The 22452-nt window shown below is 44.2% G+C and overlaps 1 protein-coding gene across 9 annotated transcripts in view; it reads left to right on the forward strand.

Annotated features, from left to right (window-relative positions):
• The window catches only part of WDR89 (WD repeat domain 89), a 320794-nt gene extending 300236 nt beyond the window's left edge, over window positions 1-20558 (forward strand). Inside the window, exons 2-7 of one of the 9 annotated variants that reach the window (XM_048948697.1) lie at window positions 6913-8036; window positions 8982-9133; window positions 14002-14071; window positions 15773-15823; window positions 16531-16669; window positions 17054-20335. In XM_048948697.1, coding sequence (XP_048804654.1) covers window positions 17085-18254 — 1170 coding nt within the window. In that variant the 5' untranslated portion in view covers window positions 6913-8036; window positions 8982-9133; window positions 14002-14071; ... (1 more) ...; window positions 16531-16669; window positions 17054-17084 and the 3' untranslated portion in view covers window positions 18255-20335. Of the gene's footprint in view, window positions 1-5941; window positions 5986-6043; window positions 6067-6431; window positions 8037-8981; window positions 9134-14001; window positions 14072-15772; window positions 15824-16530; window positions 16670-17053 lie in introns of those variants that run through there. The other 8 variants (XM_048948696.1, XM_048948699.1, XM_048948698.1 and 5 more) reach the window with 8 other exon arrangements.
• Window positions 20559-22452: the final 1894 nt, after the last annotated feature.

Consider the following 22452-nt stretch of genomic DNA (forward strand, 5'->3'; position numbering starts at 1 on the left):
TATTGCAGTAACTCCTGTGTAACAAACAAACCACCAAGAAGCATTGGTTTAATTTAGGATCTGCATAACCATCTCTAGCTTTAAGTTTTTTTTTGAGAAGTGCAGCAAAAGAAGTGAGTTGTTGTAAGTCTTGCTTCTCTTTCTGCAGTTGTGCAGTTAATACTAAGTGAGGAAGTTTGAGCAGTGAAGTGATGTTTGAGAAGCAGTGCTGCACACACTGGAATGGAGAGAATTGTGCTTGAAAGGAAGTAGAAATGCTATTTCAAGCCCATTTGTTGAGCATCATGCAGTTTTTCTCCTTGCAGTGCTAATTGCAAGGATTTTCGTGGTGCTGGTGTGCAGGATTCTACTTCTTACATAAGGTAAGAACTTTATGACATGCAATTCTCCTGCTACTTGAAGAGGTTGTGGTTTTTGTCCTGTCAAGGCCTCCTTGGCCTCTGTTAGTCCTGACAAAGGAACTTCTAAGGATAAACCCAAAATAGGATAAAGGAACTATGCTGTGAAAACCTCGACCAATGCAGCTAAACCTCACCTCTCTGGCAATTTGAATTAATTGTTCTTAATCGTTCTACTGATATTTGTAACTGGTTGTGGTTTCTGGGGATGGGGAGGTGGGAAGAAGGTCTATTAAAAGCGCTTGTTATCAAAGCAGAGCTTGAGTCCCTTGGTTCCATTAAAATAACTTCTAAGGTGTTGGTCTTTCTCATCTTCCTGAATAAAATAATTTTGAAAAGGACTTAAAGTAGCTCAAACATCTGATAGAGCTTAACTGATAGGATCATGACAGCTGTAGTTTGTGCTATAAACTGCAATACAAAGATGTGGTTGGAGCTCTTCTGACCAGCCCATCTTGGACAAATACTGAACCAACAGCTGTATCTTTGCAGGCCTGGAGATGCCTGAAAGCCGTCTGCATCTGGCAGTGCTGCCACAGGTGGCCCTCTGTGAGCTTGGGTTGGACCAGGCAGCCACCAGAGGCCTCTTCCAATCCCTACCATTCTGACAGACCCATTTTTCTATTGTGTTCCTTTTCTGTTCTATGAGACTGTTAGATCACGAGTGGACCAGATGAGGAGAAATGCATAAACTACGCAGGTACAAATTATCTTTAATAGTTCTTTGACGTAGTTTAACCATGGTTTGCAAATAGGTTGACTAGTTTGATTGAACTTGTTGCTTGCCTATTAGTTTGTGCAAGGTCTCCACTTTAGTTAAAAGCTGAATTCCTCCCTAAGAACGGGGAACTGTTTTGGCTTAGAGGTTATCTAGAAGTGACATCTATTATATAGTTCATCACCTGTACTAACTCTCATGTTGTTTGATGCCAGGTAGTCTCAGATGTGTCTGTAGACAGATTGCTAGAATCTTTAAAAAAAAAAAGAAAAAAGGGAAAAAAATAAAGCATGAAAGAAAGCATGTTCTACTTCCCAATCAGTTAGAGACACAACCTTGCTGTATTATTTAATTCATCATGTTTATCTCCTTTGGTATTCCAGTAGCTGAATTTGGATAATTCCTGCTGTAGAAAATTCAGTCCTAGTGGCTAATCAAGTCCACAGCTGCCTTGGGAATGCTGCCAACAAAAATGCCTATATGAAGTGCTACTTTGCAATTGCTGATCTCCTGCTGTTAAGCAAAGTGATGTAATCATACTTGCCTTGCAAAGAATGATTAAATTTCAGAACAGAATGACCCAGATTTCTACTAACCTGCACAAACTTCTGAACTGAGATTTACAAAGCCAGTTACTTATGCTTTCCCTTTAGTTAGAATGGACTTTGATCATTCACTTTTGGTGATTTACTGATTACAGCGTTTTTCATGCTGTAATACTTACTGACTGCTTAATGATTACTGCTGTGGACTGCAGTGGATCAGATACAGATGTTGGAGCTGTAAATTAAATACAGCTATTTTTGGTCAAGTGGTCCCATGCTGCTTTAAGAATTAAAATATTTTCTTTGGACTAGTGTCCATGGGATGTAATGCAGTTGGGTAAGTGGTATGAAAGTTGTGGAGGGATGAAAGTTATCCCTGTCTTTAAGCCAGTGATAAAAGAACAAACCAGTTTAACATTTGGGCTGATCTCGTACCAGTGTGAAGTAGCACACTGCATCATGCTCGCCTTGCTTGGGGGTTCTTTTCTGGTTCCTTAGTATTGGTAATGTCCCTGTATTTTGTACTGAATTTGCTAATGGAGGGTTGGAAGAAAAATGAAAAGTTGTTGTGCTCAGGTTTAGCTCTTGCCACTTAGAGGCATGTCCAGGCATCTTCATTTGGTTGCTGAGATTTTTCTTGTCAATGCAAATCAATGCCTATTTCTCTTCTACATACGAGACATTTTAGTAGTTATATAAAGCAGTATTGATGATACAGCAGTTTTCTTTTTTAACTGTGTAACTCCTTTGAAGTCCTTGTTTCTCTCTTTCCAGGGAGAGTAGACTTGAGCATTTTGGGATCAAATCTTATGTAATTCATCTTGTAGTCAATCGGTTTCAGCTAATTAGCAGACCGGATCTTGAAGCAAAGATAGCAGTGGTAACTCCCAACAGCAACAAAACTTAAAGCACATGTAATCCAACAAATATATCCATTCTCATAAGAAATTGCCAAAAATAAGTCAATGGGTGCCATATTTGAGCTCATGACAACATCTGGCATTGCTGCATTCAGGAGCTTTGCACGCTTGATAGCTTGACAAGGAAGAAGCCAGGAAGAAAGGAAATGGCTGAGTGGTGAGCCTTCCTTTTTAGTCTCTGTACAAATGGGGGAAAAAAAACCCACCAATCTGAGAATGCTATCAGGTGAGCCCTCTGGGCGGTCTCTGGTTACTAATTAGATGGAAGATTCTAGTGTTGCTTCCACTTTGATCTTTTTGCTTCAGGGAAAATATATTTTGCCAATAACAGAACACAACAACAGCCAATTCAAAACAAATCTCCACACATGCACCCAAAGTGGGTTTCCTGTTAAAAGGCAGGAAGACAAATACCTATGTGCAGTCTATTTCCCATACTTGAGCTGTGGTAGGAATACCTGCTAGACTTTTAGAGAGGGTTAGAAAATAGCTGAGGATGAGCCCACATTGTGTGGCCTAATTCTGGGTTCAGTAGGGTCATCTATGAAATCTTAAACAGACAACCTGTGCAGATCATGAGAAATGTTACTAACAAAGAATTCATGCTGGAAAAGATGAGGGATGCAGCTTTTACTGTAGGCTGCTGAAATTAGTGTTGTTTCTCTGAGGTCAAAAGCTGGTAGCACGGAGCTGAACTCTAGAGAATAGTGTCTTCATCAAGCAGTCTGACTTTGCAATCAAACCATCCTCTATTGTTGTATATAATTAGAGTTTCAGTAGTTCAGGACCTTGATAATCACAGTGACAATAAATTTGCCTCATTTTACATCTTCTTTCAAGTTCTGTAGGTCTAACTAAAAAATGGTATAGAGAAGTGACCCACACACCCTCGTATCAAACAGGCAAAAACTGCAAACTGAAACAATCCAGTAAGATGTAATTTTTGAAGACGTTTTAGATCAACCCTAGAGAATCCCATTGCCTTCTGGTACATCAGCTGTAGGAAGTCTGTGGATGGAGCTATATTCATTGATCCCAGGTATGTAACACTTCATGCATATGCAGATTTACTGCAGATTTGCTTTACAAGTTGGCATAGGTGGCTAAAATACACTACCAGATAAATCTTTGCATGGTGGAGTGATGTGCCATGGAAGAAGAATCTGTATGAGGCAAAAAACTGTGAAGAAGCCTGTAAGTTGAAAGCTCTCCCTGTACATCAGATTAATTAAATAGTGAAGTACTTTGCATGCCGCTGCCTGATTTGATAGATCTGGACTGAGTAGTGCGAGTTAAAACTGCAGCAAGTGATGTTCAGATTGTTATCAAGCCCTACCAATGTTATTTATGAAATAAGTTATTTTACCTGCATATTTTTCTACTTTGAATGTTAGACATAAAATGACTCTAAAAACAACGGCGCTTTTATTCTCTCTCCCTCTTTTAAATTTAACTTTGCTGTGAGAGGAAGGAGCAGTTCTTGCTGACTTGCATTTGGCACAACGCAACCTGAGAGCAGGCTGAAAAGCCAGATACCAGAAATATTTATGGTGTATTAGGGCAGCACCTAGAAGCTGCTGGCCATAGTTGGGGATGGTCGTGTTGCAACGTATGTGATGGCACTGTGTGGGCACACAGCAAGGAGTTACTGTTGCAGAGCACCTGCTGTGTGAGTACTTGACCTTAGTCCCAGAGCGCACAACACAAACTCAGAGTTGTCTATGTAGCTACTCTGTCTTTTAAGGTGGGATTCATAGAGTTTCCTTTCTAAAAACTTATTCAAGTTCTGTCTGTGAACTGACTGTCCAGAGTTAAGAGATCTCCAGAGGCAGTCGTGCAATTTTTGTGATGAATTTTACAGATGTTTCCAGCAAACACACGCTGTGACTCAGCAGCATTGGTGTACCATCATGAAATTTGTACTTAGTTAATAGGGCTGGATTCATCTGGCAGTACTGAATGCCAAATCTGTGGCTGTAGAACTATGTCATTCCAGTTGATCTTGCAGCTGTTTTCACTATGTGGACTATGAACAGAAGGTATTTGTTGAGCTTGTGACAATACTGATCACCCTGGGAAACTCAGATATGAAACTGTCAGCTAAAAATATCTTTCATTGTATTGTCAAAACTTACGATACAGCCTTACTGTATTAAATTCAGTATTTAATGTAAACATATTTCAGTTTGAAACCTTAAGAAAAACTTGCTAATCTGAGCAGTGCTTGTAGTGCTGGGTGACAGACTTATGGAAGGCATTTAACTGCAAAAACACTGGAAGGTAATTCGGCTCTTTGTGCTTTTATTGTCACATGTGCTTTTTTTTCAGGGAAAAAAAAAAATTATAAAGGGAAAAAGAAAACCAAGGGTGTTTCTTCATGGCAGCTGGTGAACAGGTCGGTCCTCTGGGATACCTGCTTGGCAGGTAGCTTTCTGGGAACTGTGTGCCTGCGGCTCCTCACAAATGCAAATAACTGTTAAATTTAGTTCTAATCAATAATTTAGCAAGCTGTCATTAAGCTGCAGTCTAGGTGAATCAGCAGCGTGTCTGTGAAATACGAGTTGATCGTTCTGCAGCACTGAGGTGATCACAGAGATGGGCTTTCTCTGCTCATTGGGATACTGCAGTGTTGCTAGGTGCTCAGCTAGCTGTGGTGATAGCGACACTACTTGGAGCATGTAGAATTAAGGTTTCCCACACAAGTGGGCAGCAGCTGAGATGTCAGTGCTTTGAATTAGCTTCTGGCTGAAGTTCTGCTCGCTTTACCTGTCAGCTTTAAGTCTGTTAAACTGCAGGAGTGTTTTATGTGGTTTGCATGGGTTTCAATGATGTTCTGTGCTAATTACCTACATGATGCGGTCATGTTTTTCTGGTTTAGATAAAGCTGCTTTACCTTGACAGAAAAACATGAGAGCAGTGCAAATGTTTAGGTTTTGGCTTTAAAAGTGATTGTGGGAACAAATGTAGTTCCAGGCTGGTGATGGAGGGGAAGAAAAAAAAAAAAAAAGTATTTAGTAAAAACTAAGCTTTAACCTGTGGGGTTGGGAATATCATTACTTAAAACTTACAGGGTTTGGGGGGGGGGGGGGGGGGGGGGGGGGGGGAATGGGCGCTGGGGTGAAGACCGCCAATCTAACTTCAACTGGTAGAAAGGCAGCGGTGCCATGGCAACGGGACTAGGCCGCTGCGGTGCGCCCCTTCCGGTTCGTCACTTCCTCCCTTGCCGCCGAGGAGGTAAAATGGTGGCTGGCAAGGCGGTGGGAGCAGCCAATGGGACGGCAGGGGATTACTTTTGGGGCGGGGTTTATGGCGGGCGGGACGGGAGGAGCAGCCAATGGGGCGGCAGGGGAGGGCTCTGAGGGCGGGATTTGTAGCGGGCGGGGCGCACGTGGCGCCGGGCTGAGGTGAGCGGCGTGCGGCCTCTGGGTAGGGGGTGCGTGAGGGAAAACGCCGGGTTACGATAAGGAATGGAATCGGTTGTAACGGTGTGATTCCGAGTTCGTTGTCTCCTAGGGGTGTGCATTTGCTGGGCCCCAAGTCTGCTGTGAAGTTCCGGTGCTTCTGGGGGGGAGCTGGGCTGTGTCATCTGTGGCTGCTGTGCGATGGCAGCAGCTCTGTCACTGCTGTCGCAGGGGCTGCTGGGCCAGACACGGACGTGCCCGCGTTTGGACATGGGTGCGTTTTGGGATGTGCAGGATGGACAGCGGAAGGCAGGCGAGAGCCGTCAGAGCCTGCGCTGGCATCTTTACAGCAGCGTGGGCTTCCGTGTGAGAGCACTACCATTGCCTGAGCTGTTTGAGGTTAGGAAGTTCAGCTTCCGGCATGCCTTTGCCCTCTTTAAAGTTCACCCTGACACACTACAGACTTCTTCATTACCTCCTTCCCCTTCTCTTGTTGCTGTGGTCTTTTCCTTTAACAGAAGGGTTACATAAATTCTCGGTGTGTCCTCCTTGCTTATTTCCTTCTATTGCCTCCTTTTCATTCCCTTTTCCCCTCCTCTCAGCCGTTACCACCTTCCCACTTGCCCGTGGCAGAATCTGCAGCAGGGAGGAGCTTTATCAATAGCTTGAAAGGGTTGATAACTGCAGGACAAGGGGAAATGGTTTCAAGTTGAGGGAGGGAAGATTCAGGTTGGATGATGTCAGGGGGAAGTTCTTTACAGAGAGAGTGGTGAGGTGCTGGAACAGCTGCCCAGAGACGTTGTGGACACCCCGTCCCTGGAGGTGTTCAAGGCCAGGTTGGATGGGGCCCTGGGCAGCCTGGGCTGGTATGAAATGGGGAGGTTGGTGGCCCTGCATGTGGCAGGGGGTTGGAGCTTCATGATCCTTGAGGTCCCTCCCAACCCTGGCCATTCTGTGAGCTCTGCTTTGCTGACTCGCAGTCAGTGTGCAGAGATGGGATGCATTCAGTGCGATCTGTAAAGAAGCTCAGAGCACCCCCTGTAGGGTTGGTTAAATAGCTAAGGTAAGTGCATGAATGTGACCAACCGCAGAGCATTGTTAGCCTGGAAACAAACGGGAGAAAGGAGAATTATGAAACAGTATATTCAAAGTTGTTTATTTGGTAGATGAAGCTTTAGACTGGGAGATGTCTGATGCTGAAGTCTTACCTTCAGCTTAAATTTCAGTAGTTTGGATTAAATGTTTCTATGAAGTATTTCTTTCTTAGCTGATATTTTAGTGGGAGTTCTGACAAAGTATTTCAGAAGCAAACAAGTAATAGGGGCAGATAGCTCACCAGAAAAACAAAGCTAGTCAATCTGTAGTGCTAAGAAAAGTGGTTTGAATTGCTGGACAAATACTGAGTGGTTTGGTTAAGCTGTTTTAAAAGTTCCAGCTTAGAATGCATTTTCTGTCCTGCTTTTAGGGATGTTCAAGCATTTTCAACGATCAGAATATTTTGTAAGTGGTGGAAGGAAACAAATACCAGCTACGCAATGCTCATTTTAACAGTTTCACATTAATGTTTCCTTTAAAAATCTGCTAATCTGTAACGATTTCTTGTTCTTTGAATCTTCCCGTTGTGTCAGACGTCAGCGCTGAGCAGATTGGTTCAGCTGTCTGACTGCTGGTCATTAGTGACATCAAGTGGGCTGAGTGTGAAATGACACGTTCTGTCCCTTGCACGCTGGTGCCGTCAGCTCACTGAGTTCCTTGTGCGTGTGATCGATCTGAGCGGCGCTGCTGGCTATTTGTGGTGCTGAGAGCTGCAGTCATTGCAGGACGAGCCCACAGCTCTCCTGGCAGCGTCAATTAAACGCTCTGATGTGAGAGGGACACATTGTGTTTTCCACTCGGCCTCTATAAGATGTGGCCATGCAGTAGGAGCACACTCAAGCTGTTAGGTTTTTATCCCTGTGATTTCAAGCGCGTGGGGAGAGGAAACCACCACAGGCTGGAAGCGGGCTTAGTTCTGCTTGTGAGAGCTGCTGTGCTGTGTGCTGTCTGGCTGCCAGGTTGGTGTCTTCCAGAAAGAAGCGTTGAGCCTGCTTATCTCACAGTGGCTTGGTTTTCAGTCAGCTTTCCTGTCTGTTCTTGGCTGTGCAGGGACAGCTGTGGGTGCCAGGCCGACGGGGTTGCAGAAACAGATAAAGTAAATCAGAGCTTTTGCCCCTGCTGTTCCAACCGGGAACTGTTTTAACAGTTAAACTTGATTGTGATTTCTGCTCCAATCTTTTTTATGGTCAGTTTATAGTCTTAAACTGTGCCAGTATTGTTCTTGAGTAGCCCCCTCCTTCCCCTGCATTTATTCCTTTGATGTATCTGTAGATAGTAATCATATGCCCTCTTGGTCTCCGTCTCTGCCAAGCTATACAAGGCAAAGCATCCCAGCTACGTCTTGTAAAATAAACAGTCAATTCCCTGGATCATCTAACCGGTCCTCTGGGCAACGTTATGGTTTAGTTATCAAGAGATTGGCTTCAGCAACGAGTCCCTCTGGCAGCCTGCCGTGATCCTGTGAAATTTGGATTGACTGAAGCACTGAGAACAAATAGGGCTGGAGAGCAGGGGTATTAAGATGCATGAAACTTTTGCCTTACTTCAACTTGTCTTGTTTTGAAGCAGTGCTGTCTGCTGAAGATACTGGAGAAGTCTTTGTGGATCCACTGCAGATCCTTGAGGTTTTGTGGGTGCTAACAAAAGCACACAGCTCTGGTTAGGATTTGCCAGCAGGGCTTGGCTGTGTTGCCACATACAATAGGTCTCTTGCTCAGAAAGTGAAGGAGTATTAATGTGTAAATACTTCTTTTGTCCTTCCCTTCCTCGTTTCTGCTTCTAACAACTGAGACCGAAGTCTCTCTCATAGAGTTAGAGAATGTGAACTTTCAGTGCAGTATGCTGCAAAATCAACGTGTATTTGAGTGTTAAAAAATCACTTTTCCCTTTTTATGTCTGTGTAGTGCATTGGTGATACCAGTACAGGAGTGTTGTGTCTGGGTCAAGTGTGAGCACTGCTGAAAGGCCCTTGAAAACAAAGAGCTGAAGAGAATGCCTCACGTGTCTACAGTGTGTGCAGACTTGGTGCCTCACTATCTTGTATGGAAGCTGAAAGGTAAATTCCCTTCAACAGGATTGAGTGGACATAGCTCTAAAAACTTTTATTTCAGCCTTTTCATCCTACTGCTGTCGCTTAGATGGCTGCTTTTTCCTTTTGTCTGCTGTGAAGCACTGAAAAGCGAGCTTAGGGCATGGTAATGGTTCACCAGGGCCTGCCAGCTGTCGTGCACAAAGAGCGTGTTTTGGAAACCGATCGTCTGTGAGCTGTCACGGGCACACAGGGATCTCCAGTTTCCACTGTTGCTTTGATACTGGAGAGGCTCTGACAAATCATGTTGATGTGGTGATGTTCTGCATTAGCTAGATATCAAACAGGGATGTTGCAGGGTGTGATTGGTGGGGATACCTTCGGAACTTGCACATTCCTGGGAAGCAAATGAGGGGAAGACAGCAATGCTCTTTCCTCCACTTGGGTTTTGCAGTTGTTTTCCTTGCGTAACACGTCTGGAACTGGGGATGTTGGTGCAGTTAGAAGTGGTCAGGCACAGGAATGTTCTTTGGAAAGTAGAGCTGCCACGTCTGGGCTCAGCTGAGAACGTCTTATCAGCTTCCCAGCAGCACTCCTAGTGGAGATGTGAACTGCAGTACTGAGTTAGGCTTGGGTTTTTAAGAAAAGCGTCCTGAAAACATAATAGCCTTGTTTTGAAGAATGAGGGTGCTTAAGTGAAATTACTGTTGTGAAAGAACTTCTGAAATCTCCTGGTAAATAAAACATTTCATCTCATTATAGGTAATTTGGCACCAGTGTGTGATGGCAGGAGCTATTTTTCCTGCTGTAGCTAAGTGTCTTTGTATCCTTTTATTCTGATTGCTGCTAAGTTTAGGCTGAAGTTTCCCAGGCTTCCTCTGTGATGTAGAAATAAATTCCTTGGAAGAATTTCAGCAAAATTTACCAGTCTGTGGGAAGAGTCTCCACATTTCCATTTTTTTTTTTTTATATGAGGATGTTGATACCGAGTAGCAGTGTGTAATTCAAAGGAAATAAATACTCTTATTTCAGAGCCACTGAATTATTCATGCAGCTGCATAAGTAATTCTTCCTCTTTGCCTTCCTCTGTAGGCTGGATCCTGGGGTTGCCTGCCTGTGTGGTGCTTTCTTTTGATTTAAAATGGCACTGCAGGTCACTGCTGTTACGAGTCTTGCATTGTGATCCCAGGCTTGAAGGGACCTTGAAGCACTTTGTGGTCACGGATTGCAGTGTTCCTGTGCCTTTTGCATTTGGTCCAGTAGCACACACATTCAGAAACTAAAGAGTAAATGTTGCAGCTTCCTGGCTGCTTGGCCATCATCAGGCTAGACAGTGTTTGTAGGCCAACATCTGGTTCAAGTCCAGCCTCCCATTCGGATAAATAGCTTCAATTCTGTCTTCCTTATCAGTGTGCAGGCCATCTCAGCCCTAGTGCCAAGCTGAACACCTTGCTGATTCTCCTAACAAAAGAAAATGCTGTTAGTGAGGAGGCAGGTTCAGAGAGAGCTTTGATATCAGCTTGTAGCTGATAACGACTGTATTGTGGAAGTGTGAATGGAGGCAGAGTTAATACTGCACCCAGTAGTATATCGTACCCTACACATCTGATTTCCAGCTGCTGCTGGTCCTGTGTAATTGAGAGACTAATTAGTTCTTTCTCTCCTGTTCTACGTTTGTGGCTACAAAAATCGAGGCCAATGTGATGTCTGCAATGGGAAGTGCCCATAAGAGAAAGGAAACGATTCTTCTGTGGTGTGAGATGAGCACAAATGCAGAAGGCTGAGACTTGGATTCCCATGGTTTGAGGCAGGCTGGCTGGCTGTGGTGGCTTTGCAGGCAGACTCTTGGAAGTTGAGGGCCTTGCTAGGACGGGTTTCCCAGCAGCCATTCTCCAATCTAATTTATCTCTGTCTCTAATTTGACTTTTCCTGCGCAATCTCCTGTCTTTATGAGGTAGGAATGTGTCTGCTGTAGGTTCTCTCATCTTCATTTAGGAGCAGCCCTAAGAGCAAAGCCCCGTATCCTTGTCTTTTATGCTGGACCACCCCAGCACGTGGGTGTCATTACAGCGTCAACCTGGTGAGGTCACTGCTGGGAAACCTCCTTCGGCAATCAGTGCTCAGTCACACCCTGCTTTCATGTCTGAGTTGGATTTAGGTGGCAGAGGACTTAGTGGCTGCCCCTCAATTTGTAGGTCTGTCGTGTGTGTGGCAGCGGATGAGCAGAGATTAGAAACAAGAAAGCCCTCGGATCCGTTTGAAAGAAGGTTTGAAACTTGTTCTGGAGAAGGAAGCTCAGCTATCTGAGCATTGTATTTTAATAATTTTGATTTAGATTTGAAGCTAAGAGCCAGCAGTGTGTGCCTGCAGCCCGGAAGGCCAACTGTGTTCTGGGCTGTGTTAAAAAGGGGTGGCCAGCAGGGAGAGGGAGCAGATTGTCCACCTCTACTTGGCTCTTGTGAGGCCCCATCTGCAGCGCTGCGTCCAAGCCTGGGGCCCCCAGTCCAAGGATGTGGAGCTCCTGGAGCGGGTCCAGAGGAGGGCACTGAGATGAGCAGAGGGCTGGAGCAGCTCTCCTGTGATGAAGGGTTGAGGAAACTGGGCTTGTTTAGCTTGGAGAAGAGAAGGCTCTGGGGGGAACCTCATTGTGGCCTTCCAGTACTTGAAGGGAGCGTACAAACAGGAGGGGAACCCTGTTTGCAGGGATAGATAGTGATAGGACAAGGGAAATGATTTTAAATTGGGACAGGGGAGGTTTAGGTTTGATGTTAGGAGGAAGTTTTTCACGCAGAGGGTGGTGAGGCACTGGAACAGGTTGCCCAAGGAGGCTGTGGATGCACCATCCCTGCAGGCATTCAAGGCCAGGCTGGATGTGGCTCTGGGCAGCCTGGGCTGCTGGTTGGTGACCTGCACACAGCAGGGGTTTGGAACTGGATGAGCACTGTGGGCCTTTTCAGCCCAGGCCATTCTGTGATTCTGTGATTCTAAAATTAATAATGTGAGCATTATCACAATTACGTACAACCTCCTGTGACTGCTTCCCTTTGTTCTCCCCTTGATTCGTACTTTTTCCTCTAATCAGTGCTGCTAAGGCCATTTCCGTGCTGGTAGGATTAAATTCATTTAGTGGAATGCAGAGAGTTTATTATCTCTGTTTGCTTGGTTTTGTTCTCTTTGCAGAATTTGTTGTGGCAGTGCTGTTATCTTTTTTTTTCCTCCCGTCTGCTTTCTCAATGTATTTTTCTCGGTGCTACAGATGCCAAATTGAGGAGACGAGGAGCTTTATTCTTGCTGTGCTTTGTTTGGAAACAAGACGTAGCGATTTAAAAGCATGAAATAATTCTCTTGGCAGTTTACATCTCATCTCTGCACTTCAGCTTAGCCTCTGGTGCACAATATTCCCTTCCTGTGTGCTTGGTGAGATGCTGTCCTCTTTGCCCTAAAAATGCCTTTATGGGAATGCTGGAAAAACACCTCATCTTACTGCTTCGGTACAATAACAAAACCAAGTGCAGCAGTGCATATCCTGTAGGAATTCTGCGTGCCTGATGGGATTGCTGTGCTTCACCTCCGTTCTTAGATCATTTGGCTGATCCATCTTCTGTTGTGAAGTGGTGCCAATGAGGAGAGGTCTCCAAAGGCGTTTCGCATTAGTGAGGTGCAGCACTGATGTGCTCTCCTCAACCAACACTGCTCTTTGTTTTTGTTTTAAAATGCTGAGCACACGATGTTGCATGCGTGGATTGCTTTCCACTATCCAGAGCTTCAGGTTTATTCTTAACTTGTTCTTGAACTGCTGATAGTCGTGAAAATAAAGGGAGGGTCTGTTCGCATTGTTTGTAGTAGAACAGCGCAAGATTTCATCTACTGCTGTTCAGATCCCTTGCTATTTCTGGTATTTGACCTTTGCAGAGAAGATTGCCAAATCTGCAGGTCGTTTTCTTTTTTTATTACTCGTTTCTCTTCTCTTACAAGTTCCTCTCAGGCACTGACTGAGTCTTTGAGGCAAAGATCCATTTCTGCCACATTTTCTGTGGTATTTTTTCACAGGTGATTTTACTTTGCTGTATGTTGCAGAGCTAATGTTCCCTTTTGGAATTGAGAACTACGTGATTTGGCAAATGTGCACAATGAGAAGGAATAACTTAGGAATTGCTGCTTCTTTTTTTTGAGAAGCTTTCTGCAATGGAGAGGACTCACGAGCCTGCTGGCTTGAGTTTAGGCTGTGAGGTTTGGAGTAATACACAAAGAGCACAGCAGTATATGCTCAGGCAAAAATGAAACGTTTAGTTTGTGCTCGTAGGTGCTTACCTTTCCTTTCTCTGCCAATGGAAGGCTGCTTTGGGCACCTGTGGCTGCTTGCGTCTTGTCTTGCTGTATGTTTGTGTCCATGCTCCACTAGGGAGAAATGCATAACCACAGCATCTGCGAACTTCTTCCTCTTTGGCATTCCTGCCCCTTTGTGCCTTCTGTTCTAAAAACCAAGCTTATTTCTTTTTAACAGAACTTTGTAGGGCATCCTGGAGGTCAAAATATTATAGGCTGTTTCAGTTGACTGTATTTATTTTGAGTTCTCAAGATGCAGAGAAGCTTACCATTAATGGTGTGCTGCGATATCAAAGAGATGCTCCGAGGTTACAGAGAACTGTAAATGCAGAGCAGAGATCAAGCAGCTGTAGGTTGGAGGATCACGTAAAGTAGGGCTGATTTGTAACAGGTGGCTTCACCTTGATGAGGATGGTGGTGGGAGATGCAGCTCCATGCAAAGAGTGGCAGTCGCTGAAGATGAAAATGAGTGGCGTTAGGCAGACACTTGGGCCAGATACTTCTGTGTAATCCAGGCCATGGTGTTTCCTATCATGCTGACATCACCTGCTTTTTGTCTGTCTTCATAGAGTGAATCAGAGAATGGCTCGGGTTGGAAGGGACCTCAAGGATCATCAAGCTCCAACCTCACTGCCACAGGTAGGGCCAACCTCCACATTCAATACTAGACCAGTGTTGAGACTGCATTCGCAGATCCAAACCTTGGGCTACCGTGAGCTGGAACAGAGGAAGATCCTGAGTTCTACTAACAACTGCATATTCTAAAGAAAAGAGGTAGCAGCAGCCAGGCCCTCTTCTCTTCCCAAGGGATCTCTGTCACTTCTTCAGAGGCAGTTCTAGAGCAAGCTCCCTTCCCCCTGCCGGGTTGGTGTCAGGTTCTCACAGGCAGGTCTCTGCACTGATTGCTGTGAGTGGCTCCTGTGCCATGACCAAAGCATTCCAAGCAGCTTACTTGGCACTGGGTGCCTGGTGGCCGTAACGAAGTGGATACCTGGGTTGTCAAAGTTGAGGAGTGCCCAACCAAGAGCGCTTCACTTGTGCAGTGCAGAGCGACATGTGCTTTCGAGGTGGCAGCGTTCCAATGCTTAGTGATCTTCTATTGTGTTTGGAAGACCATTGTTTCCTATTTGTCCCATAAATTTAACACAGATCCTATTCCTGCCATTTAAACTTTCCCATCAAAGTACAACAGTGACTTCCCCTCCTGAAAAGGAAGGGCTGGCAGCTACACCCTGACGCTGGAGCACAAATTGTTTATATAACCTTCAATCCCAATTTCATAATAGCCTGAAGACAGTCTTACTGGGACAGACATTTTACTGAGTTTTTAGCAAAAAACCCTGCTGCTATCAAATGTGGTATTGCAGCTCCTTAACTGCTGCTGGGAAGTAGAAGGGAAGGCTGCACCTTCCTGATGATGTATGTTACACATCTATCTGGAAAATATGCGGTGTTTTCTGCTAGTGTAAAACAGCTCCACCTGTATCATTTGGGAGTGAAAGCTGAGGCACTACCTTGGGCTCCTTTTACTTCCCTGAGAGTATTATTAAATCTGAATGAAGTGTGGTTTTTGCAGTCTCTACCTTTTCACAGCTGGTGATTTTTCAGAAATAAAGTTCAACAAACCTGGTTACAATTGGGCCTTAGCCTTGCGCACAGTTGAGCAAGCAGTGTTCAACAGCTGTCTGCTTTTATATTGGTTCTACTGAAGTCTTGTCCCGTTTGAGTATGTAAGAAGCAGGCTCTGTGGGTAGGGTAGGGCTGTACACAGTGCCAGAAAACATGTTGAAATTCTTCTTTTTGGAGGGGAAAGGAGTTTCCACAGGATGTCTGCATTTGATGGCAAAAATGACTTGTAGATGTGTTCTGAAAGGTTGCTTTGATGTAAATGATTAACCTGGGACCTTTTGTCAGGATATTACCAGGTCGGATGGCTTAGATTATTTGTGATTTGAGAATTAAGCTTGTGTGAGTGGGTCTGCTTAAGCTGTTTGTTAAGAATTTGCTCGTTTATCACATGGTGTGTTGTGCATCTGTATGTACCAAACAGAGCAGGGAAGGCAAGGCCTTGAAACTACCAACGACACCATGTTAAAAACAAGCAGAATGCAGTTTTGTCATAGCAACTTTTCTTTTGTTGCTGGCCTCCTGTGGAACATTAAAATAATGAGCCAAAGCCAATGAGTACACAGCACTTTGCTCATTTCATCCCCTTCCCAAAATCCAGCCTGAGGAATTAGGAGAAAAAAAATTGATGGGACAGCTGGGAAGACATGATGGTATTTTCCTGCATTTTGGGCCTGCCTGATTTCTCTTTGGTTTCTATTTGGATTTTTCCAGAAAGAATCCTTCCATGTGTGTGACCACTGGCATTGGGCGCTGGCCTACTTTGTAAGGAAATAAGTCCATTTTTGGAGTATTGCTTTACCCTTCTCTGCCTTAACTGAAACATCCATAATAGAATCACAAGGTTGGAAGGGACCTACAAGATCGTCGAGTGCAACTGTCCTCCCACTGCCCTTGCAACCACAAGCCACTAAACCATATCTTGTAGCTAAAGTCTCATTGGAGTGAGGAGAGCTGACCCCCATGGGAACTGCTGTGATTCCCCCAAAATTCGTATTATAACACAGAAGTCTAATTGAGCCTGTAAGTGAGAGAGAAATCGTCCGTGTGGATGATTATGCTTCCTTTCTATATCCTATCTACCTTTTATTTGTTGAAAAGTGATCCAAGTTCATGGACTGACCAAAACCACCTGTTGATTTTGATGGTAAACATCTCCTTTAAATTTAAATATCCACGTGTATCACTGAAATACTGTTTTTCTAGAATAATTCAATAATGCCAGAGAAAAATTGCCTTGGAAGGAAAGGCTTTTTTTTCCCAGTTGCAATAAGAGCCAGGGCTATGTTTTTATTTAAGAGCCTTGGGAAAGGCCTTGGTTCTTGGGAGAACTGTTGAAAATGCTTAGTTCTCCCAAATTGTGGTGCTGTCCTCATGCCTGTTTAGGTAGCATGTGGTGTGCTGAATGGGTGCTTGCATGTGTCAGTGAGCACCTGAATAGCTGCAAAAGGTATCTCATTTGTCTCTTTCAGGCTGTAGTTCTACTCCATTTTTTGCCTTGTTCTCTGCCTATGCAGAAGTTGGGCTAAGAAGTCTCCTGCAGCTGCAGTGATACAACTGTTTGTGGGCTGTGAGTGCAAGCAGCCTTTTAGAGCAGAAGTTACTCCTCAGGTAGGAACCATGCCTTCTGTGCACTTCCACTTGCAGAGGATGTTGCTTTAATATTTACTTACAAGAGAGACAAAACCAGCAACAACAAAACAACAAAGCAAATGTAGCTAAACGACTTTCACAGCATTCACAAGCAGCCTATTTAATCCTCTGAGGGGATTATGTGATGCAGTGCTTACGATCAGAGGAGATTGAACTCCTTTGCTGGGGGAAGCTCTGGGTGGTTCTCTGTTTCTGTAAATAAAATGGTAGGCAGGACTTCAGGATGACTGACCTTTGATTTCATGCATAAGCTCTGTGCAGGAAACCTTTTCATACCTATGTATGTAAAGCTAATGTTGTTTCAGACTTTTATCATTAAACCTCATATTTTATTTACTGCAGACTCCCGATAGCTTCAAGAGCAGCGTTTGAGATGTCTGCAGTTGAGAAGATTGAGGAGCAGTTTGCCTGCCTGCGCATAGCAAAGCGCTCTGTGCTAAGTGAGGAGCCTGCTTACCTGCTGGATATAGACATCTCCGGATCTGCTCAGTCTGAAAGCAGTCGCTTTGTGGCAGTTTCATGTTCCAATAAATCCATTAGGGTCTATAACAGAGAAACACTGAACTTCCTGCGGGAGTACAGTAGCTGTCCTGGGACACTTAACGGCGTCAGATTTGCACATGCGTGTGACAGCTTGGTGTTCTCTGCGTGCAGTGATGGTACAGTAAAATGTTGGGATATTCGTTTAGCAACTCAGAAAGCTGCGCAGGTATTCAGTGGCTATCCTTCCAACGTGTTTATCAGTTTTGATCTCAATTGCAGTGATCTCATGATTTGTGCTGGAACAGAAAAAGTAGAAACGGATACATTCCTGGTGTTTTGGGATGCGAGAGGCAGCACGGACTGTGCCAGCACAATGAGGGAACCTTTGGGAGTGTACTCTGAAAGTCACAATGATGATGTCACTAAGATTTGTTTTCATCCTGTCAAACCCAGTTTGGTTGTTTCTGGGTCGACTGACGGCTTGGTGAATGTGTTTGACATTAACAAGGACAACGAAGATGATGCTTTGATATCAACCTGTAATTCAGATTCATCAGTAAGTTTTATTGGCTGGTCTGGGAAAGATTATGAACAGATCTACTGCACGACCCACGATGAGGGATTTTGTTGGTGGGACCTTGCTCAGTTAGATACTGAAGAACCAATAATGCTGTTGCGTGTTCTGGACGCCAGAGACTCAGTCTGCATTGAAAATGGCGGCTTAAATTACCTGGTAGGAGGGATGTACCATGAAAAGGCAGACAGACTCTTTCTGATCGGAGGAACGGCAACAGGAGACGTTCACCTGATAAGCTGCAGTGCTGCTGGGCTGAGCCTGGTGGGTACCCTTCCAGGGGGGCACTCTGCCACCGTTCGCTCTTTCTGCTGGAACCTGGCAGAGGAGTCGCTGTTGACAGGAGGAGAGGATGCCCAGCTGTTGTTGTGGAGGCCCGGAGCCGTGGAACGCTCCCTGGCAAAGAAGGTGTCCATGAAGATTGCTTCTTCTGTGCAGAAGAGAGTGAGAGTTCACAACAGTTCCCTCAAAAGCAGGAAAAAATAAAATTCTGGGAATGGGAGCCTGCTTTGCAGAAGTTTTTGTTTGTTTCATCCTTCCAGGCAGTGCTTGGCTGCTGCTGTACTTGGAGGTGTTCTGTGGAAAGAACTGCAATACATGAATTCTGTTTGGGAACTTACATCAGTCATCAGAGGAATGCTTTTTTTTTTTTTTTTTTTTGAAGTTGCTAATATTAATCTGAGAAGAGTAAATGTTTGCTCACTGGTTCATGAAGAATACATCTTCAATCAGTTCTTACAGAAATACTTTTTATGGTTGTTTAGTGTCTCAGCCAACATTTTAATGCATAATATAGGCTTGTGACTTGCATAATTTGTTACTTTCCCAGTGAAATTCCCTGTCATGTTTTAAAAGCTTTTGTATTTCAAGCTGTGTTTTTCTTTCTTTACAGAGAACTTAATGAAATTGCTCAATATATTAAAAGATTTTACGTTGCTTCCTAACGCTTGAGGGAATTACTTCTTAATGAAACAGAAAATAAGTACTTTTTGCATTGTCATATTGCTGGTTTATAACAAGCTTGTAAAGCAGCATTTGATTGAATCATATTTTTATAGTGAAGATATGAATGTATTCAACCAGATGGGAATGCACTACTCAGCACAGCTGATTTTTTGACTGGATGAGAAGTGTTGGAACTGGTGTTACTTAGGGTGTGTTTGCTTTGTGAAAACACCCAGGAATCTTCCAGGCAGCTTCGTTCTTTGCTGGTAGCAGCATCTCAGTGGGTGCACCTGGAAGCTGGGAGATGGTCAGGGAGTTAAAGAAATTAATAGATGTGATGACAGCAGTTGTGCTTGGAGTCCTCCAGTCCTGCATTTGAAATAAGCTGCTATCAGACGCTCAAGGGGGGGATGTTAAAAAACAAAACCAGTCTTCTGAAAATGTGGTTACTGAATAACAGGCCAACGTGAGAAGGCTTTAGGAAACCTCTTAGAAGTTAGTGTGTGTCTTTTAAGGAATGACTCTTCACAGAGAAGCCACTTATGTGCAGGCATCTCTCGATGATTGCATTGTTTTAGTGTTCCATCAAACAGCAATTAAGTGCTGCAAAAATTGCTTTGTTCTGAAACACTTGAGTTTTTATGCTTATTCTGCTCCACTGGCAGACTCCAATCTGTGCATCTGGCTCTGCACACACAATTACCTCCAGCCCTTGGAGTACCATTGCAGTCAAATATTGGTTGGTAATTACACTGTACTTAACATATGTGAGCTACAACTGGAAGCAGCAAAAGTGTATTTAAGGATTGTGATGTTATAGAACAGCTGGCAGAAGAATTCAGAGGTTTTCCACATCAGCACAGATTGGTAATTCTTTCAAAACAAGAATGTCAGGTTTAGAGGTTCAGCTCAGAGTTTAAGAACTGTTTCTGGACTACAGAGGGTACCTGAAGTTGTGGTTATGGCTGTGCCATAGATGCCCTCATCATCTCTGGAACTAATCCCATTCAAACAAGTACCAGAGTTCCACGTGGTGTGTTTTACAAACTGATGTCTTTCTGCCACAGCTGTGCATCTGCAGTAGTGCTGGGTCTGCCTGTTGGTCACTTCATTGTGATTCACTTGTTTCTGTCCCTGCTGGCTTTTTTTTATGCTGCAGCTTCGATTTAAAAGTCACTTTAAACTTCTTTTAAAAATGGTGTTAAATTCAAATTGCACCCAAAATCCTTATAAACGGAAGATCAAAAAAGGCATCTGTTGCTTTTTAAATGACTTCATGCAATTTTGAGACAGCTCAGACAGTGGTTGGGACACATCTGCACCTCGTGCCCTTTCAGCTCTTTTGTCCTCCCAGGTCACAGAGTCATCGCTTGGGACAGTGGAACTGAATTTTGTGACTGAGTGGGGCCAAAAGATTCAGAGCCCTTTGACCAGGTCAGGCCATTGGGCTGAGTTCCTTACTCTTCTTGTACCTCAGCATGCTCAGTGGAATGAACTCGTTGGCCAGCACTTCATTTCTTGAATAAATGGTGGGTGTGCTTTATGGAAATGCACAGTGAGGGAGCTTTTGGTTGCCTCCTCTTTCTTTAAAGTGTCTTTTGGGAGAGACCCTATGTGTGTTTTGCCAAGCAAAGCAGCAGAGGTGGGAGTTCTGGTAGCAGTGTTTGAAATGTGCAGCCTGTCTCTGTTGTTTCTGCAATAAACTGATCCATAACAAATTACCAGCTCCAGCCATGCCTTTCCCAACCTTGGTTTTTGCACACAACTTTTTCCCAGTCCCACGGCTGTTTGCATTTTCCTCAGCTGTCAGGAGACTCAGGCTTGTGTTGCCCCTGAAAATGCTGCATGCTTTTTAGTTTCATGTTGACTTAATTTCAGATTAATATCCATAAAATAAACATGGGTGGAAACCACATGTTAACAACTAATTAATGCTGTGTGCTTTTGTAAACTGAAATTTTCATAGACCACAGAGAACGGATATAATATGGAACTAAAGAAATAACAGACCTGAAGTGAGGCAGGTTGACGTGGCTGACTGTATTCCACCTGTTAGCTTAGTTTGGAAGTCTGTGAGTTGCCCTCGGTGTTGTTAAGAAACATATCTGACCTGTATGGTACTCATATAATTGCAACTGCAGGTTGCAGGCAGTCACAAATCTTCATTGTGTTAACTGCTTCACCCCAAGGGAAGCTCTAATTCAGTATCAGATTTTTTTTCCAGTAAATGAAAATTAAACATCCAGATAGATTACCTGAGCACAGAAAAGCGTCCATCTTTATTCAGAGATGAGAATAAACCTAGAGCATCATATTTCGGAGCAGCAGGAGAATATTAGTGAACATATGAAAGAAAACGGATTTACTCACTGTCAGAGCTTTCCTAATCTTCCCCTTTGTTTCTTTTCCTTTCTCTGCAGGTTAAATCCAGCAGTGCATGCTGCCCTCTGTGCCTGGGGCTGCTCCCTCTGCCTACCTTCAGAGATGGATCCCATTCCAAGTGGGGCATTTCACGGAGTCACTGAATGGCCGGGGTTGGAAGGGACCTCGAGGATCATGAATCTCCAACCTATTTCAGTTGGGTGTAGGATTTCCCCCTGCTTTGGGGGAGCAGCAGGAGTTATTTGACCAATGTAAATAAAGTTGGTAATGGTGAGGGCAGGTGAGCAGAGGTAGGAGTGCTTTGATATCTGTTTCTGGAGTGGGGCGAATCCTGTCCCTTTCCTCTCTTAGCATGGTGTAGGCTGAGGGGCTCCTACTTACTACACTGATGAATGGATGAAGACAGGCAGGCAGACCCCCGTGCCCTTTGGTCAGGGCTGTCTGTGAGGCTCCTTGGCTCCCTCTGGCACAAGTGTAACAGCTTGCTTTTGCTTTTGAGCTTGATGGAAGCAGGATAGGGCCTTCACTAAATTATGCAAAATATAAACACCCTTCAAGCATAAAAGCCAGTTCCTGTTTGTCTGTGGGATGAACAATTCAGCAGTGAAGCGTGCAGGAGAGGCAGAAGCTGTCTGCTCACAAGGGTTGGGTTTTCTTCCTTAACTTGTGCCAGTGAGGAGAGCCACAGGTCGAGCCAGTACTGCGGCCTCTACCATGCAGGCACCACTGGGTTTCCTGGGAGATGGAAAAAGGAGAAAGTGAGCGTGGTGATACCAGTCGTCTTATGGGAATGCATTAAGTTTTCAGTTCAATATCAATCTTACCCTCTCATGTTTGGAATAAAGATTTGATGCTGCTAAAAATCCTATAAGGGTGATTTTGGAACAGCCTTTTGCCATAGGAAGTCAGAACTGGTGGTAAGAAATGCTAGGAGGAGTTCGAGACAGTTCTGTGTGCTAATTTAAATCATTTGAGGAGGTTAAATATTTAATAAATGTTACAACAAACAAACAAAAACCAGCCCCAATTTCAGTAGATCACCAAAGGATTGTTACATTCTAAGTAGTAACAATCTGGCACGATTAATGCTGGGAAGTACACCAGACTAAAGCTGAAGTACAAATGCAGAAACACAGTTGACTTTTCTTGATGTTTTTAATACAGGAATTGTTAATTATCAGTGGAGTTGAACTCCTAGGAGTGCAATGCATGCCACTGTTTGCTGCTTCAGATTCAAACCCACTGAACACACATGTAACAGGTAAGATACCTGGAAGTGTCTGCACCTTAACCAGTGTTCTCTAACAGCAATTTGTGGGATGGACTTGAGGAAGGAAGCCTCAGGGCTTCGCTGTAA

Source organism: Lagopus muta, chromosome 6, assembly GCF_023343835.1.
Source record: "Lagopus muta isolate bLagMut1 chromosome 6, bLagMut1 primary, whole genome shotgun sequence".
Classification (NCBI taxonomy): Eukaryota; Metazoa; Chordata; class Aves; order Galliformes; family Phasianidae; genus Lagopus; species Lagopus muta.